Here is a 17,224-nt window from a genome sequence, read left to right as displayed (position 1 = left end):
GCGGCTGGTCGTTCGGTAGCCAGCACATGGTTTTCTCTGAGAGCACAACAAGTCTTTTCTCTTTTAAGTCTCGGGGATATGTGACACCTCTTCCCTCCTCTCAACGAACCTTAACTGTGTTTGCGTCCCCCCCCCTTTCTCTCTCTCTCTCTCTCTCTCCCCCTCTCTCTCTCTCCCCCCCTCTCCTGTATTATTCATTCCCGTGTCACATGGTGTGGGGTTTACATCATCTTTTCTCAAAAGAGAGAGGCAACGGTTAACTCTTGAATCTCTCCTGTCTGGTTTGATCTGAGGAGTCTTTTGTTGTGGGACATCGTGTTCCCTTTTGACGCCTTCTATAAAATGTGTTATTTTGAAGAAGAAAAAAAAGTAAAATATGACAAATAACAAATAGGACCTTCCAACTGGCAGGAAACGTGAAGCACTTTTTATTTATTCTCAGAACAGTTTCCAGCTATGGCCACAGAAACATGTATCACATCCTATAATAAAACTGCGGAATTAAAAGATAGCGGAACCAATGTACAGCAACACGCTGTTCCTCCACGGACTGTTAACAGTGACGGACAGTTGCTTGTTTACCACCCGTGTCAAAGCTAACCGTCCCTTTCCTGGAACGGGTTCACAATACATTCCCACGACACCGCTTCATAACCTTTTTTTATTAAAGTTATTATATGTAACCGAGGATGATTGAGAAATATGGCCGAAGACGAGCTTGCCGCGTTCAGGGAGCGTTGGAAAGAGGAATTAACGAGTGACAGAGACGAGCGGCAACTTGTCTGCGCCGCGTCCCCTTTGTCGGATGCTCGCGGCCGGAGAGACCCAAAAAATAGCTATTTTCAAAACTTGGAAAACCTCAACGAGGACCGTAGTCCTTCAAGAGAAGCAACGGGAGGCTGCGTCCAAGGAGCTTCGGCGGGGTCGGATTCAGAGGATCAGCCCGAATATGTGTCCATTGCGCGCAGCTTGCTGGACGGGAGGACCAGTCCCCTGCGGGACAGGATTCAGGAGGAGAGAACCAGGAGGAAGAGGCAGTACCAAAGCATGACTAGTGCGTGCAGTGCATCCTTGCAGCAGCAGAGGCTGCAGCAGCAGCAGCAGCAGCAGCAGCCTGAGAGGAAGGGGAAGAAAGAAGAGGAGCTGTTGGATCAACTCATTCAGGATCTGGTACGAGGAGGATGGTGATGATATGAGCAGAAATGATGCCTGGTTGACCAGATGAAAGAAACTCGGCTTCAATGTTTTGCTTTTGCAGAACGAAGTTAACGACATCCCCTTCTTCGACATTGATTTGCCGTACGAGTTGGCCCTGAAGATCTTCCAATACCTGGGCCGGGCCGAGCTGGGCCGATGTGCACAGGTGAGCTGTAGAGCCTGTCCAAAAGAGGATGACCCACACGGAACGCCCTGTTGCCTTATGCCATATACGGGGGGTGTGAGCCTTCTGCTTGGAGTGTTTTTCAGTTAGTTCACTTTCTTTGGCTGGTTACATAACTAATTAATCCTCTGAAAAGCAGCACGCTTGCGCTCTTCACTGAACGTCCTCATCTCTCTCTCGGTTCCTTTTGGCATCCTTTCCCCCCCCCCCCTCGTGAAGTCATCACGCTGAGCTCGGCTCGTCTGGAAGTCCCTAAAATCACAGTTGCGCCCCCCCCCCCCCCCCCCCCGAAGTCCTCTTGGCAGTCGGCCGCACTCGTTAAGCATGAATAAATTAGCCCGTTAATTCACGCTGACTCAATCCAGCATCCCGCTGTCCAATCTCTCCCCCCCCCCCCCAGGTGAGCCGGGCGTGGAGAGTGCTCGCGGAGGACGGCGTTCTGTGGTTCAGGATGTGCACGGCGGAGGGCCACCATCGGGAGGCCGGCGTGTCCGACTCGCCCTGCTGGAAGAGCACGCTGCGGGACTGCAGGAGCTCGGCCAGAACCGTGCGCTCCAACTGGAAGGTGATCAGTCGGGATCGGGGGGGGGGGGGGGGGGTCGTCTGGTTTCCTACAACGCTACGTTCTTATTCATGGCTTAAATAATGGAACTAAATAACAAAAAAAATCAAGTTGAGTGAGAAAAAAACACCTCGTGGTCGTGTTTTCTCCTGTAGAACCGGGTGGGATCCATCAGCCAGCTGCAGTTCGAGTTGGGGAAGGTGCTGTGTGACGTCAGCTGCTCGGACCGCTTTGTCCTGGCCGGGTGAGTCTCAAGGACATCCGCTGTGACCGAAGGAATCTGCCTGGTGTCCCCGTCCTCTCTTTTATCTGCTTTGTTTTGGTGGTTTGATTAGGAATGTGTCACGCGTAGGCGTGAGGTTCTGGCTGAACAACCGGGCCTGTTACGTCAGCCAGGTGGTTGGTTTGTAAAAGCGATGCTGTTAAAAGAGGAGGAGCCAGGCAGTGGCTGTGAGCAGCTGGCAACACGCGGCTTCACCTGAAGACTTTTAGAGCACATCCACATAAAATCCGCAGCAAAAGGGAAGGTCACGAAATGGAAACACATGATGACTCTGTTTTGTTTTTTTGTTCCTTTTTTCTTTCTGTTGTCGGCAGCAAAACAGCACGGAGCCGAGAGCGTTCCCTGTTGGCTCGGGGATGTAATGAGTCAGTGAGGTCATGGCCCGGTTATAATAAATAACAGCGTTCGGCGTTCGATGCCCTCACAGTGATAGAAAACACCCTCCTCACATTTATTCCTTTTGGTGAGAAACATTTGCAAAAAACCTGCATACGTTTTTTAGTTTTAATAAGGAGTAATGATTTTAGGTATGGAATGAAGTCCTATAATAACAGTCGCGATGGACGGCTTTCAGTCGCCATCACACATTATTCCGCTAATGGCAGTACTTGGCTGCCGTGAACCCTGACAACCTGCCCTGCAGCCGGACGGGCCGCGGCAGTGATGGATAGGTAGCGCGGACCCAGAGGAGCCCGGCGGCGTCTCCGGGGAGCGACGGGATTAGATTCCAGCGTCTCATCGGAGAGAAGACGGGTTTTGTTTGCGTCTCCTGGTGGGTCGGGGGCGGAGGGGAGGACACGGCGTAGAAAACCCTCATCGTGAAACATACCCGTGTGTCCTTCTCTTTTTTTTTTCTACCGCGGCTATTAACATCAATACTTTTCCCATTATTGGTACCTAAAGGGTCATTCATCTAGGTGAAGGTACTTGAGTTTGTTTAACAGGAACCTAATCGATAGCAGTTGGGAGTAATCCATGGTGATTCAGTTGCACCCACCGAATCTTATCGGGGGAACCTCAAAAGGTCGATCTGTCTCCCCCCCGCGGACCGGCGCTTTTCGGGCATCTTCCGCCTGTTGCTAGGCGACGTACCAATTAAGTCAAAGCGTGTGTTCCTATGTTTTTTGCTTCCTGCCAAAAAAAAACTTCTATTATGTTATTTATCCCGTTTCATCATTCTTCCAAGTTTCAGGAACATCATCTGCAGACTATTTTTATATTATATATTTTATGTTTTTTTTGTGGATACTCCAAAAAGCCACTTGGCCAATAGTGCAAACAGAAGAAAACCTTCACTGTTCTGTAAACAAATCCCCCCCGCACTGGAGAAACTGGAACTATGCATCAAAACGATCATTTATCATCCAGCAGCTGCTGTGTTAAGGTTTCAGCTCTGATTCACCCACCGCCGTTAAATCAGTTTGTGGATTGACAGGAAAATGATTCGACAACTTTCATAATCCATCAGATTAATCACGCAAAAACACACAAACATACTTGCTGATTACAGCTTCGCTTGTGTGAGAATTAGACAGTGAACGAAATATATCAAAAATGTTCCTTCTCATGCTCTTCATTACCAATGTTCTAGGGAAAACAATGTTTTAGTGAATCAAGATGGGCTTTGAAACTAATATATAATATAAAGCAGCACTGAATAATGAAGAGGGTTGAAATGTTCCGCCTCTCTCCGCCCCAAACAGCGCCAGGCACAGTGTTTCTCTTCATCGGCCTCTTTGTGCGACGCTAAAGGTGTGAATGCTGTGTGTGTGTGTGTGTGTGCGTGTGCACCTGCAGGTACACGTCGGGCGACGTGAGGCTGTGGGACACGCTGCACTGGGACTCGCCCGCCTCTTTCCTGAAGGTTAACGGCCTGTCGGCTCACTGCGTCCCCAGGCCCCCCGTCAGCCACGTCCAGGTCAACAGCACCGTGGCCGCTGCCGCTTATGAAGACGGTGAGTGAGTGTGTGTGCGTGTGTGTGTGTGTGTGTTGCCCCCCCCCCGCTGGTGACATCAGCCACTCGTTCATCGTAACATAGATGTGTCACGGTGCAGTGATTTTTGGGGGGGGCGGGCTTTGCATGTGTTGGGTGCAGGCTGCGTGGACCTGTGGAGCACGGAGACGGGCGGAGAGCCCGTCCATCACTACCAGAGCCCCGAGAGGATCCGGGCCCTGGCCCTCAGCCCCGACGGCGCCGCGCTGGGCTCGGCCGCCGGGGCCCACGTCCGGCTGGTCGCCGCCGACGACCGCGGCTACTGGAGGGAGCTGTGTCGGGCGCGGCTCCCCAAGAACGTAAGAGATGGGGGGGGGGGGGGGCCCTCGCCCCCCCACTCCCTCCCTTCCTCCTTGTTTCCTCCCCTTTTCATGGTAAATAATGACTGAAGCATTTAGAGATTTTGATATTTTTCCCATTTCTGGACTAATGGAGACGAGGATTGTTTTTGAATAGGTCCGGACACCAAAACATGGACGAATATGGTTCTGTTTGAGGTGGATTTTTTGTAACTTTTCAGTGCTGAAATGAGTCAATGCATTTATTTTTTTTTCAAGCTGGTTGTCAGGCAACGCGTAGAACATTTCGTGGGTTTCCGCCTTCTCAAATATGAAGACTTTCTGCTTTTCTCCGATACTGATGAAACGAATGAACGGATACATTGTTGTAAAACCGTAACTGAAACCATGTTTATATAAATCCTCATGAGAATGAAAAGGACACTCAAAGCTTTTTCCTCCACCTCTGTCCTCCCCCGGCAGGTGGAGAGCCTGGTTCTGGTGCCGGGCCGAGGCCAGGTGGGCCCGCTGGCGGCTCTGTCGGCCGGCGACGCCGTGCACCTGTTGGACCCCCGGTGGGGCGGGGGGCCTCGGACGCTCCACTCCGTCTACGGCCACCCCGTCACCTGCCTGGACGCCTCGGCCTCGCAGGTGGCCTTCGGGGTGAAGCGCGCCGGCTGGGCGGCGCACGACGGAGGCAACAAGGTGGAGTCACAAAATCTCCGACGCACAGTGTCACACGGAGCCTGGCTGGGGCCCCTTTTTTTAGTGATGACATCACCCGCTCCGCTTGTTGCTCCATTTGCACTTCAAGGAATCACAACGTCTCAATTTCAGCTTAATCCAGTGGGACAAATGGCGCCGTGCTGCTCGCACCCGACGGCGGGTTAAGAGCAATGAGACGCAGGTACAGATCCCAGGTCAGGAATGAACGCCTCGGGAGGCAGCATCAGTTCAGGGCGGGGGGGGGTGGGGGGGGGGAGCTACTTTTTAAATTTTGCTGATTAGCTGCTCCATTGTGAACGGCACTTTTGTGTTTGTGTGTTAATGGGATTGATGGAACGGTATCAAGGCCTCTTTTGTGCTTCCTGGAACTGAAAAGCCCCCCCCCCCCCCCCCGCAAGACAAATGAACCCAAACACAACCTTTTAATGTGGGCAAAGTAGATGGCAAACCTGCACAACTGTGCAGCTGGATTTTAGATGTGCTATTAAAAAAAAAAAAAGAAGAAAGAAAATTCTAGCCAGACTGTGCTAATTGGCATGAAAGGTTTCCAGAAGAGTTAACAAGGTCACTTTAATGAAAAAAGCTTATTAGTTTGTTCAGAATGATGAATCCTGAATCTGAAGTTTACTTTTAGCCGGTTCACCCGATCATCATCCCTCTTGGTCCCCTTAGAAATGAACGCCGCGTGCCGCTGGGAGGGGGGGGGGTTGGGCTTGTAGTAGAAATAGCTTGCGTAAATAGCGGCCTGCCCTCGCCGGGCCCTGCTGCTAATTACTGCGGCCTTTCGGGGTACTTTGATGAACTTTTGGTTCCCCCGAGCTGCATCTGTTTGCTTCTAATAATACCGCGTTACTAAGGACCTCGCGCTCCTAATTGACCCTCGGGCCTGTACACAGAGACCAACGACTCCGTTGGGATCGGGGGGGCGTGGCGCTTTTAAGAGCTCTCTTCGTCGAAAAGCTGCCGCATCCAAAGACGAATACTGTCATTTTTTTATTATTTTTTTTAAATTTCTTTTTAATGAAAGAAAGGCAGATGTTTGTTGCCGTAGCGACAGGCCGAATGGAAGCATCACGGCCAGCCTCTGTTTGTGCGCAGCAATCCGTTTGTGGCGGACAGGTTTTTGGCAAAGCTCCTCGGGTGACATCACCGCTCGCCCGGGAGGAAGGACGGACGCGGCGCTGAGGCAGCGCAAAGCGGGCCGAGGGCAGCGCCTCGCCGCGCCTCCGGGCAAAAATCCCAGAAAATCCATCTACCGCATTTTCTTTCGTCATCCGTTGGATGCGGCGAGGAAGGTCCTGGTGCAAAGTGAGAAGAGGGAAAATAGTTTTTTCTCATTTAAAACAAAAGCTACATTTTCCATTAAAAGTTATAAAAATGAGTTCCCCCTTCTTTTCGTACCTCACGTTGATGCAATCCAATAATACCTGATTAAACTTTGAAAACGGAACCAACCTCCTTAGATCAAACTTTTTTTTGTTTTTTTTGCAGTAAAGAAGCACAAAAGTCTTTCAAACTGTTTCCATGGTGATCATAGCAAGAACTCCAGTCTAATTTATGCCAATTCATGATTAGCATACCTCTCTCCCTTGCTAATTAAAATATATCGCAGTGTAATTAACCTGTTTGTCGCACTCATCACACTTCTACCAGAAGGAAGAAGACAAAGACTTGGCTGTAAACGTGTTGCCTTTTTAGTAAGAAAACATATGCTTCATTAAAATCTGTCACTGTGACATCCAAGGACGTCATCTGGCACCTTTTGGTGAAACATTTTCATTTGCAGCATTCTGACTTGTAACGTATGCCCGTGTTCTTAGTCGCGCTCAGCGGTGATCACTGAGGTAGTTTTTTTTTTTTTTTTTGTCAAATATCTGCCAGCTTTGTGTCTGATTCAGAGGATTCTTTTTCATATTTTGACTTGCGTTATTGTTTAGCTTGCAGCTTTGTCTTCTAGCCCTCCCCATATTGTGTGTGTGTGTGTGTGTGTGTGTGTGGTCGGAGCCGGTCTCCAGATCCTCATTATGGACCGAGCGCCCCCCCCCCCCCCCCCCACCCACCCACCCAGCTCGTGGCTGGGCTGTCGACTCGAGCTGGCGTCCCCCCTGGCCAACTGCTCCTGGTGTTTTTGATTTCCCCCCCCCCCCCCCCCCCCCAAAAAAAAACCCCCGGAACCAACAGGCCGCGTAGGGGCTCGTCTCCCAAAGCGAAACGCTAATTGACGAATTTGCGTCGTCTTCTCGAAGAAGCGCAGCGAGTAATTGCGTTAACGCGTCCGAGCTCCCTTTTGTCTGAAGTGCATTAAGCCAACTGGTGATTGATTCCCCCCCCCCGAGGTCCCTGAACGATCGCACAGATCGTAAACTGTAAAGATTCATCCAGAACAGCCCCCCCCCCCCCCCTCTCTCTGTCCAAATCCTATCAAGCTGTCATTTCAAAGTCTGTGATTTGGTGGTGCTCCATTAAAGCTGTGCTTGGACCGGAGAACGTCTGGCACCTCCTCAAGGCTTACTTCATGCCACCATTTTTTATTTTTTTTACCTTCAGTCAAACCTCTCTATTGTCGTTGCTGTCTCTCCATCTCACTCTCTCTCTCTCTGCCCCCCCGTCCCTCCCTCCCCCCCCTCGCTTTCATTTCTTAATCGTTTTAATTATTCAAAGACAATTTTGCCTGCCGGTTACCCTGTTTGCTCCGTCTCATTTCGGATGACAAAACACCAGCCGCTAATCGACCAATTAGGGGCCGGCGCCGGATGACATCATTGCAAAGTTTGTGTGAGAAGAAAAAGTTTTGCAGGCAGCCGCTGAGCCTGCAGGCATTTAATGTAAAAAAAAGCATCTCAAAAGGGACCCGGGCATCTTGACCCTCGCTTGACCTTCACGCCCCCCCCCCTTCTCGTTCAGATCCACGTCTGCAGCCTGGAGACGGGCAAACCCGTGGCGTGTGTCGGCGACTCGCTGGGAGACTTCACCTGCGTCGGCCTGAGGGACAGCGCCCCCCACCTGCTGGTGTGCGGGAACAAAGACCGCAGGTAGGCCGCCGCCGCCGGGTCAGGGGTCAGTTCAAAGGTCACAAAGGGACCTAATGAACTGTTCTCCTCCGCTGAAGAAACAGGTGTCAGGAAAAAGGGCGTCTTCTTTTGTCCTCCTCCATCACCTGGGACACTGCACCACACAAATCCAGTCTGTCCATGCTGATCCCGTCCAGCAGCAGCAACAGCAACAACACACACACAGACACACACACACACTCGCCTCATCGCTAACCTGGCTCTCCGGATGAGGAAAGGCGCATAAAAGAGCCCCTCATCCTTTGTGCGCTCGTTAGCGCGAGCTGGCAGGAGGAGACGGCGCCTCCTGTTTCTATTCACGACCGGATCCATCTGGCTCCGAGCCGAACGCAGACCACGCCGTATTGTTCAGGATCTGCTTCAGTTGGGGTTTTTTATTTGTTTATTATTGAGGGAACGGTTGTTTCATGCGGTTCCTCTCACCATTTCTTGGTCTTGGGGCGTGTAGCTGTGCTCAGAGACCCCCCCCCCCCCCCCCCACCATACACGTTGGACCCCGGCCCGATGCCTTGCGGGGGAAGACAAAAGGAGGGGTGGCTTAAGGCCAAAGCCTAATGCATCCCTTCTTTTTGTCCTGTAGAGTTTTTATCCATCTTTTCTATATTTTCTTTCTTCTATTTTTTTTTGTCGGGATCCATGAAGCAAATGAGGGGTCCCTGATTGGCTGTATGCCGTCAGCGGAGAGGAGGAGGAGCTACAGGTGTGACTCTACCGGCCTCGGGAAGTGGAGGATTTATCCAGAGGCTCCAGAGGCACAACGATGTCGTGGAGATTTTCATGTTTTCAAGCTGAATGCCCCGAAATCGCTTCGCACCACCTGTCAAATCAAAACGATTTCATCTCGTCCAGCAAATTTCTCGTATTTTGGACACAGTTTTACAGCTGGACCGGACCTGTGGCACGAGTCCTGTGTAACTAGTCTGCTCATCCAAAAATGGTGTCTTGATATTAGATGTATATTTAAAGACTTTGAATCAATTCTGAGTTATAAAAAAAACAACTTTAAAGGAGGTAAAATGCCCATTTTACCTAGACACTGGATTTATGGATCCCCCGCGGTTTAAACGCCTCCGTCGCGTGATGTCACCAAACGGGCGACGACGAGGACGCGGCGCCCGTTTAAGCCGTTTAGCTCCGATTCTTGGCAAAGTCTTTTAAATTTTGTGGATGTGGGGAAAAAAATGCGTGATGCAATCAGTTTGAGTCCCTCAAGTGAATTTCATTATGGTGATGAGGTCTTCGGAGGAAGGCTGAGAGCCCCGATGTAGTCATGTGTCCTGGATGCGTTCGGCTGCAATAAAGCCTCAATGACGACAGATGGAGCCGGAGGTCCCCTGGGCTCCTTCCCCCCGCCCCCCCCGATGAGGAGACAAATCATTTGATACCAATAATTACAGCAATGACGTGTTTTTGGGGAAAGGACGGAAAAGTCATTAAAGAAAATTATACAAAATCATTCAATTTAAAAAACCATGATCAATGTATTTGTGTTAACATTTGTGCTTGTTGACTTGTATTCTGCATTCTTCTGTTACTTTCATATGCCGCCTTTTTTTTGTGCTGTTTGATTTGTGTCTGTGATGTCACAGCTTCATCCTCCGTCGGTTTCATCCCGACACTCGCGGCGTCACTCTGTGTTTGGAGCGGTGAATAAAACCCCTGCGACAGATGGGCCGTTGGATTCATTTTCAGTCGGGAACCCGTCGCCGTGTGCTTCGGCGTCTCTTTGTCTCCGTCCCCCCCGTCCCAGGCTTCCCTCAGAAGGGCTCCGGTGGACAGTGTTCTTTTGTGTGTGGATGAATCCAGCCTTTTGACCAGCCCGCTCCGTCCCTTCTGCGCTCTCGCAGCCCGACGCCTCCGCCGGGGGGGGCGAAAAATCCACCAAATGGCCTCCGTGAGTCGGGCCCTTGTGCTCACTTCTCGTCTTTCTTCCCCCCCCCCCCGCCCCCGACTCAGGGTGACGGTGTTTGACCTGCGAGCAGGCTCCTCCGTGGCGTCCCTGTACGCCCACCACCTGGGCGTCACCGCGGTGCAGGCGGACGACTGGAAGGTGGTCAGCGGCGGCGGCGAGGGACTGGTGTGCGTGTGGGAGATGCGGACGGGGGCGAAGCTGTGGGAGATGCACAACAGGTGGGGGGGGGGGGGGGGGGGGGTCCTCGACCTCAGCTGATGAGACAGTTTCTGCTTTTAAAATAGGAGAATTAAGGTTTCTACAAATAATTGGTTCTTATTCATGTGACACAAATAAGATTATGGTCTTATTTATTCAAAAAAGCGATATTTGTCCATGCTTTTATTTTGAAACCAATTATGTACCCAAAAGGTGGAAATTTGTGCAGTTGTTTCCTGTTTAAATATCCTATATAAGTCGACCATTTAAAAGACTCCACGGGTGAATCTTTGTACTGACGGTGTGTCTCGTGTCCTGCCACAGGCATCCCGTGCGGCGCGTGCGCTTCAACGCCGGCACCCTGGTGACGGCCAACGTCCCCGATGACAAGTCTCCGAGGGGGGCGTGCATCACGGACGACGACCTCACGGCTCACCGCAGGTCGCCGCTCTTCTTCTTTCCTCCACAGCCGCCTTCACGAGCTCTTGGAATGCACCTTTTACAATTTGCTTCTACGTCTTTCCGTCGCCCCCTCAGGCACAGGGGGGTCATCTGCCATTACGACTTCTCGGAGGACGCGTTGTCTCAGGATCACATCCTGCCCATCTGCAGGTCCGACTACGTCGAGTCCTCCGGCTACAACTACAACATCGGCCTGGCGGTGCCTTACGACCGGCTGCCTGGCTCCCGCCCGCCGCTCTGACCTCTGACCTCTTTTCAACGACTCGTCAAACCAGGCAACTTGACTTTTTTTTTTTTTTAATGTAAATTTTGTATACAGGTTCTATACAGAAACCACTGTAAAACATTACAGCAATAAAAACACGTTTTAAAAATCCCCTTTTACCTCATTACCAAAAATTCTTCTTTCGTACAGTCATTAAGTTTCTGTAAAAACGATCTTACACATGCATTTCTTTCGTTATTATCCCTTCAATTCGTTTCCTCAATACACTCGAGTTCAAAGCCCGTAATCGTTCACCTTCCAGGAACGCGTGTTGGATTTCTGGCAGAAGTGGTCGGTCGACTGTGCAGAGGAATGCGGCGTCACCAGGCGCGTCCGACTCCTCGTGCACCTTTTGGCCTGCAGCACAACGAGTCCTTCACGTAGCAGCAGGAGAACGCGGCGCTGTTAGCTTTAAACCCGAATAGGAGGATAGCGATCACAATGATTAAAAAAAAGAGAGAGAGAGAGAGAGATAACGTCCTTTAACCCCAACGTATTAGTCGTTTTAGTTTGTATAAAAGTGTACCTGGTGGTAGATAACTGTAATTACTTCTCACCACCATCCAGAAATGTATTAGTGCACATCGAGCGTTTGGAACTACAAACGGAAGCATTCTTTCACAAAGACGACTTCAAGAGGTGAACTTCCCACAGCGCATCGTGGTGGTGTCTACGTCCAGGAAGCGAATGTGCATCCGAGTCTCCATTTCAAGTCCCTTCAAAATCTGCGGGCAGATGACAAAAAGTGCCCTCGTGAGTAAGTGACAAGAGAAAGCATCGGGTTATATTAGATTCCGCAACCCCCCCCCCCCCCCCCCAAAAAAAAAAAAAAAACTGAGTCTGAGGAGCAAACCTGTTCAAAGTGCTCAAAGGTGATGCCTTCGTAGAAGTCATCTGGGCCCTGAAAAGGAGGAGCGGCGACAGAACTGTTTAGTGGCCGCAGACATGCGTCCGTGAGGATTGAGAGGGGGGGGGTGGGGGGGCTCCCTTACCATGGCGGGCACGTTGGTGCTCGCCACTTCCAACATGGCAGCATCCGCGATGGCTTTGGCAGTTTCCTCCTCGATGGCACCGCTTTTGGACAAAAGCTCTTCTACTACCTTTAAAAACAAGGAGGAGGCTCTTCAGTAAGACGCATTCTAGACTTTTTAATGACTTTTTTGTATCATGCTGTACTACTTTTTATTATATAGCTTTTTTGTGACATAAAAAATATTACGTTAAAGTCCAACTATGTTTGGTTAAAAAAATTTGAGAAAAAGTTAACAAATATGTTTTAAAAAATATGCTACGTCAAAATGTTATAGTAATAAATATTTGAAAAAAAGTCAAAAAAAATGGCTTGCCATTCAAATAAAATTCGGAAAATATAATTCTGTATAGTAGGAAACCCCGTACTTGTATTTCTTCTACATGACTTTTTTTCAATATTCTACATTAGGACTTTTACACGATCTCCACTACGTCTTTCATTCATAAGCTGCACTTTAAATGAGATGAAGTCATCTTGCCTTGCGGTACTCCACCAGAGTGATGGTCCCATCATTGTCCGTGTCGTGCATGTTGAAGAGAACTGGTGAGGAACAGAACCACATTCAGGTCAGCAGGACTCAGGTCCACCACTCCACCTTATTCTAGAAGGAAGTTGTAAGAGTACTGCTTTTTGCTTTCATTACAGACTGATAAGAAAACAAGGAAATATTAACACATTTTTTTGGCAGTGGATCATTAAGCACGAGAATCGATACAAACAAACTAAACGTTTAAAAGTTTAGACTCCGGCTTAAAACACTTTTTTGGGTGGAAGAAGCGATCTGAACACGTTGTGCACGAGCTGTTTGGTGACTAAACAGGAAAGTCATCTCTTAACCGGTGGATTTAATTGTTATTTTCTCTGCCCCTGTGAGAAAGGGGCCATTAGTCGGGTAAGTAGATGTTTTGCTTTGCCCGGGATGACCAAATTGGCACTGCCCCCCCCAACCCCCCAACCCCCCTAATCTCCCCCCTCCTGCCACCTGCACTTAGCCCGCTTCACTCTGCACACCTGACGGGGGGGACCCTCTGACGATTCATTAGCGCGGGTCGGGTCAGGAGGTCCAACATCCTCCTTCTGGGGACGTACGTTTGTGTGTGTGTGTGTGTTTTTTTCCTTCTTTCATTTGAATAAACAAATCAACGAAGCCGAGGTTACCCTGGAATGAATCTCAAAGCCGACTCATGGAATCTAAGAGCCAAATTGTGAAGCTCCACAGGACGGTGAAACGAGACACTCACGTCCCCCCCCCCCTCCCGGAAGGTAACTTTTTTTCTCCTGGTGTTGTGTAATCGAGGCGCAAAAACACACACACACACACACACACACACACACACACACACAGGGAGGGAATCTGGTTTTGTCCGATGAGCCGGGGCGCCTTACAGCGGAGCTTCTCCCTCCTCATCGCCTCCTTCTCCTCCGCCGTGGTCTTCAGGCTGGGGGGGCGGAAGTGGGACATGACCATGAGGAACTGCTCGAAGCCGATCTGCTCGCAGGAGCCCACCTCGTCCCGGTTCTGGTTCCTGGGGGGGGGGGGGGTCGAGGACAGGAGACATGGAGGTGGAACAGAGTTCAAGCAGTGAGGGAAGGGGGGGGGGGGGGGGGCTTTTTATAGGTCCACAAGTATTTCCCCCGACTTGCCGAGCTGCAAATAGAACGGTGTCAGAAAGACGCGTTGTTGTGTAGGCCGCGGTTTTGTCTTGTTGTGGTTTGAAGGGCCGGATCCAGGAGGACACCGTGGGTCGGATGGCGTCCCCTCTGGTAAACTCTATGTCTACCGAAGAGAGGCTGCAATCATCAGCCGTCATCCGAAGAGCTGTTTCCTGATGCTAATTAATCCGAGCACGGTGTTGTTCTCATCGGCCTCAACGGAAGGCTGAAGGCACCGAACTGCACAGTACAGCTGAGTTTAGGCCACTGAATAAACCCTTGAGCTGCTGTGCTTTGCTGATTAAAAAAAAACAAAAAAAAAAACGATGCTACTCAAAAACCTTTCATAGTTGAGGTGACCCACTGCACATTACCTGTTGACCCCCTCTTGTGTCTGTAAGGAAGACATTTAGCTTTATTTAGCAAAGGCACTGGAAGTTGGCCTAATGAGGGTTTTATGAAATGATTCCCTTATATTCAGTATTATTCCACAATGAATTTACAATCTATGTTACTGCTGTTGTTGACAGGATGGAAGTTTCTTTCTGACACGTTATATTTACTACACAATTTGCTTATTGCTTATTTGCTTTTACTACGAAGACTGTTAAGACCACTTTACACGGATCGTTTTGATACAAACTTGCTTTTCGATCCATCCAGACCAAACCCCCGACAGGGCCGTCAGCAGGTGAAACGGGGCGACACCTCCACGCTCACCTTTTATCGAAGAACGCGCCGATGATTTGCTTCCTGATCGGGTTGTTGGCGAGCGCCGGTATGCTTTCCAGGTTCTCTTTACTGCGGCGAGACATTTATATAAAAAAAAAAAGTATCAGCGTGATGTAATAATGCAGAGTGTTAATCACAGCACCAACGGTAACTTTCCAGAAGAGGAACTGAGAATAAATAACCCTTTTCAAAGGGAAGCAATCTGTGATCGCTCACTTCCAATGTGCCACTTTGGCTTGTGTGTGTGTGTCTGTGTGTGTGTCTGTGTGTACACAATGTGCCTCAGCTGTGTGCTTTATTGACGTTATTGTATTTGCGTAACGCGTCTGCTGTGGCATTAGCGCTGCCGGCTCGTGTCGCCACATGCCGCTTGTGTGTGTGTGTGTGTGTGTGTGTGTGTGATGCCAGAAAGGTGCACGGTGCATAGCTGCAGTCACCGTGCAGGTACGACTTCGAGTGGGGGGGGGGGGGGGGCCCACCAGCAGAGTCTTCTTTTAAATTACCTTATTGTTTCTTCATCCCCACTCAGCTGCTGGAATCTTCTGTGAAGGTTTTTGATCTGTTCCAGTGAAACTTAAAAAAAAGAAGAAGCAAACACAGATTACACAAAGGTACGTCAAATAAAAGAAATACAGTCCACGACCTTCCAAAAAGGCTTCGGGATATCCAATCAATTGTTTTAACAGAAGATGATGGTTATTGAAAATGTAGGAGCACACGTTGTTGGATTTTCTTTCGAAGGTCCGTGAGACGTCTTGTTTTTAATCTAATCAAGTTCTCCCTGTTATTGGATTAATGGAAGAAACAAAGCGCTGTTGTCCGGGGGAGAGTCCCTTTAATCATTAACCCACTTTGTGCACTAGTGACCACACACACACACACACACACACACACACACACACACACACACACACACACCACGAGGCCTACACACCCAAATCTGTTTGGGTTAACTTGTTTTGCCAGACAAGTGTGTTGGTCAAAAAGGGCGGTGTAACATCCAGCTAACTGCAATGACATGGAGCAATCAGCAAGAAAAACAACAACAGTGTTGTTATGTGGTGTGTGTGTGTGTGTGATTGCAAGGTCACTTTTCAGCAGATTGTCAAGAACCCACGTGACCATAATAGCCCCCCCCACACACACACACACACACACACACTCTGAGTCCAGAATGGAATGGGGTCCAAGTCCCACCGTAAGGAAATGAAGGCGATAACAAACAGTTCAAAGTCTCACACCGAGGAGGTCAATAAAGTCTTTGGATTAAATCCTAAAAACTCTGCATGCAATCAGAACCCTGCCATTTCTAAAAAACCCTGCCATTTTCTAAAAAACACAATTTCATTTATTTAATAAACTCACATCACAATAAAGACGGGATGTGTGCAGAAGTAATTAATGCCTTCATTCGCTCATCCTTGATTTCCTCGCGGAGCCAAACGAGCCTCCGCCACAAGACCCTTTAACGCCACTTTGGCGCGCGGAACCACTGCTTCTGAAAACCCGAAACTAAAAAGTTCACGAGGGGGGGGGGGGGGGGGTCACTTTATACTTTATACTCACATCCGGTTCTATCCGCCAGGTCCTGGTGCCGGTGCTCCGAGCGCGTCTGAGAAGCTCCCATCGCTGCTGCTGCTGCTCCACCGGCGCGTCCGGTCCGACTGCCGCGAACACTACGCGCGCGCGCGCGCTGCACGCGCACGGAACTATTTGGCATCCTCGACGTCCTAAATCCACGCAGCCTGTGCGTAAAGCACGAGGGGGGGTTGACGTTCTACTGTGATTGAATGAACAGATTTGAAGGTCCTCCGCCAATAAAAGTTTCGACCTTAAAAACTAAGAAATGATTGTTATTATAAATAACTCCCCAAAAGCTCAATTTATATTAGCATAAGTCCTTATAACAGCCTTTATCTAATAACTTTACTACTGTGAACATGTGCGCTCCGTTAAATCATACTTTGTAGATCAATAGAGCTGATTTAGATTTTAAATGATGATGTTTCACAGCTGTTTCACAACTTTGCCTCAAACCGCTTCCGGTCTAAATGCAGCCCACTAATGCGTAGTTTAAACTTACCAGGATCCCGTTGGAAGCTCCTTTTCGCCGCCTAGTGGTCGGAGTGGGAGCTACAGCCACGTGATGCACCGCGAAGTGCGTCCCGGCAGACGTCACCAAATTTTTTCGGCTACATTTTTGGCGAATTTTCCAAAAATATGTGCCGATTTTTGCGAAATAAAAATACATATACCGGCTTATTGGTTGCTTGTACTGCTAATATATCGAAATATACTACATGTGCCAAAAATGTCAGATTTTCGGTTTGTTACATTCTCGCCACAGTTGTCGATAGTGTCAAATGATATCCTTGTATTCACGGGAAATAAAATGGTAGAACATCTAATTCTTGTAAATATACTTATTTTAAGTAGGTTGATATATTATTATTATTATTGTAGGTTGATATATCTAATAGCAACTCACCATTATACACAAGTAATGCCTAATGTCGCTAATTTCACTCATACCTAAATTCGTATGAATCTAAACTTAATTTTGCATCTGTATGAAACCCAAATATTTTTTTCAATATAATCAGAAAAATAATGAAGGCAGTAATTGATGTCTTTTGGTTTCTTTACGGTTTTCTGCAGTACATTTGAATGTGTG

General features: G+C 49.1%; 2 protein-coding genes across 4 annotated transcripts; one reads left to right on the top strand and one right to left on the bottom strand.

The window, feature by feature from the left end:
• Positions 1-541: 541 nt before the first annotated feature.
• Positions 542-11,127, top strand: fbxw8 (F-box and WD repeat domain containing 8). Of its 2 annotated transcripts, XM_037482750.2 has the most exons (11): positions 545-1,170; positions 1,259-1,363; positions 1,782-1,946; positions 2,099-2,187; positions 4,024-4,181; positions 4,323-4,519; positions 4,982-5,203; positions 8,129-8,256; positions 10,252-10,425; positions 10,730-10,846; positions 10,943-11,127. In XM_037482750.2, exons 1-11 carry the CDS (start codon positions 703-705, stop codon positions 11,106-11,108), a joined length of 1,989 nt encoding a protein of 662 aa, XP_037338647.2. In that variant the 5' UTR covers positions 545-702; the 3' UTR covers positions 11,109-11,127. The 2 variants fall into 2 exon arrangements, with proteins under 2 accessions (XP_037338645.2, XP_037338647.2); XM_037482748.2 differs by having other exon boundaries at positions 542-1,170; positions 10,730-11,127.
• tesca (tescalcin a) lies at positions 11,109-17,140 on the bottom strand. Of its 2 annotated transcripts, none has more exons than XM_037482761.2 (8): positions 16,117-17,140; positions 15,054-15,123; positions 14,539-14,619; positions 13,552-13,691; positions 12,644-12,705; positions 12,125-12,232; positions 11,986-12,033; positions 11,109-11,857 (listed from the first exon to the last, which is right to left on the bottom strand). In XM_037482761.2, exons 1-8 carry the CDS (start codon positions 16,268-16,270, stop codon positions 11,765-11,767), a joined length of 756 nt encoding a protein of 251 aa, XP_037338658.2. In that variant the 5' UTR covers positions 16,271-17,140; the 3' UTR covers positions 11,109-11,764. The 2 variants fall into 2 exon arrangements, with proteins under 2 accessions (XP_037338658.2, XP_062418512.1); XM_062562528.1 differs by lacking the exon at positions 16,117-17,140 and adding an exon at positions 15,270-15,288.
• Positions 17,141-17,224: the final 84 nt, after the last annotated feature.

Source organism: Pungitius pungitius, chromosome 5, assembly GCF_949316345.1.
Source record: "Pungitius pungitius chromosome 5, fPunPun2.1, whole genome shotgun sequence".
In the NCBI taxonomy this organism is placed as follows: domain Eukaryota; kingdom Metazoa; phylum Chordata; class Actinopteri; order Perciformes; family Gasterosteidae; genus Pungitius; species Pungitius pungitius.
The sequence above is the reverse complement of the archived record's forward strand: the minus strand, read 5'-3'. Positions and strand labels throughout refer to the sequence as shown.

Excerpts from the sequence above, each read along its gene's own strand:
- fbxw8 (XM_037482748.2), top strand. The coding sequence starts at position 703 with ATGGCCGAAGACGAGCTTGCCGCGTTCAGGGAGCGTTGGAAAGAGGAA. Across the intron at positions 1,364-1,781 it reads AGCTGGGCCGATGTGCACAG|GTGAGCCGGGCGTGGAGAGT; the intron begins GTGAGCTGTAGA and ends CCCCCCCCCCAG. Across the intron at positions 4,182-4,322 it reads CGCTGCCGCTTATGAAGACG|GCTGCGTGGACCTGTGGAGC; the intron begins GTGAGTGAGTGT and ends TGTTGGGTGCAG.
- tesca (XM_037482761.2), bottom strand. The coding sequence starts at position 16,270 with ATGCCAAATAGTTCCGTGCGCGTGCAGCGCGCGCGCGCGCGTAGTGTT. Across the intron at positions 12,706-13,551 it reads GAGGAGGGAGAAGCTCCGCT|TTCTCTTCAACATGCACGAC; the intron begins GTAAGGCGCCCC and ends GTTCCTCACCAG. Across the intron at positions 12,034-12,124 it reads GCACCAACGTGCCCGCCATG|GGCCCAGATGACTTCTACGA; the intron begins GTAAGGGAGCCC and ends CCTCCTTTTCAG.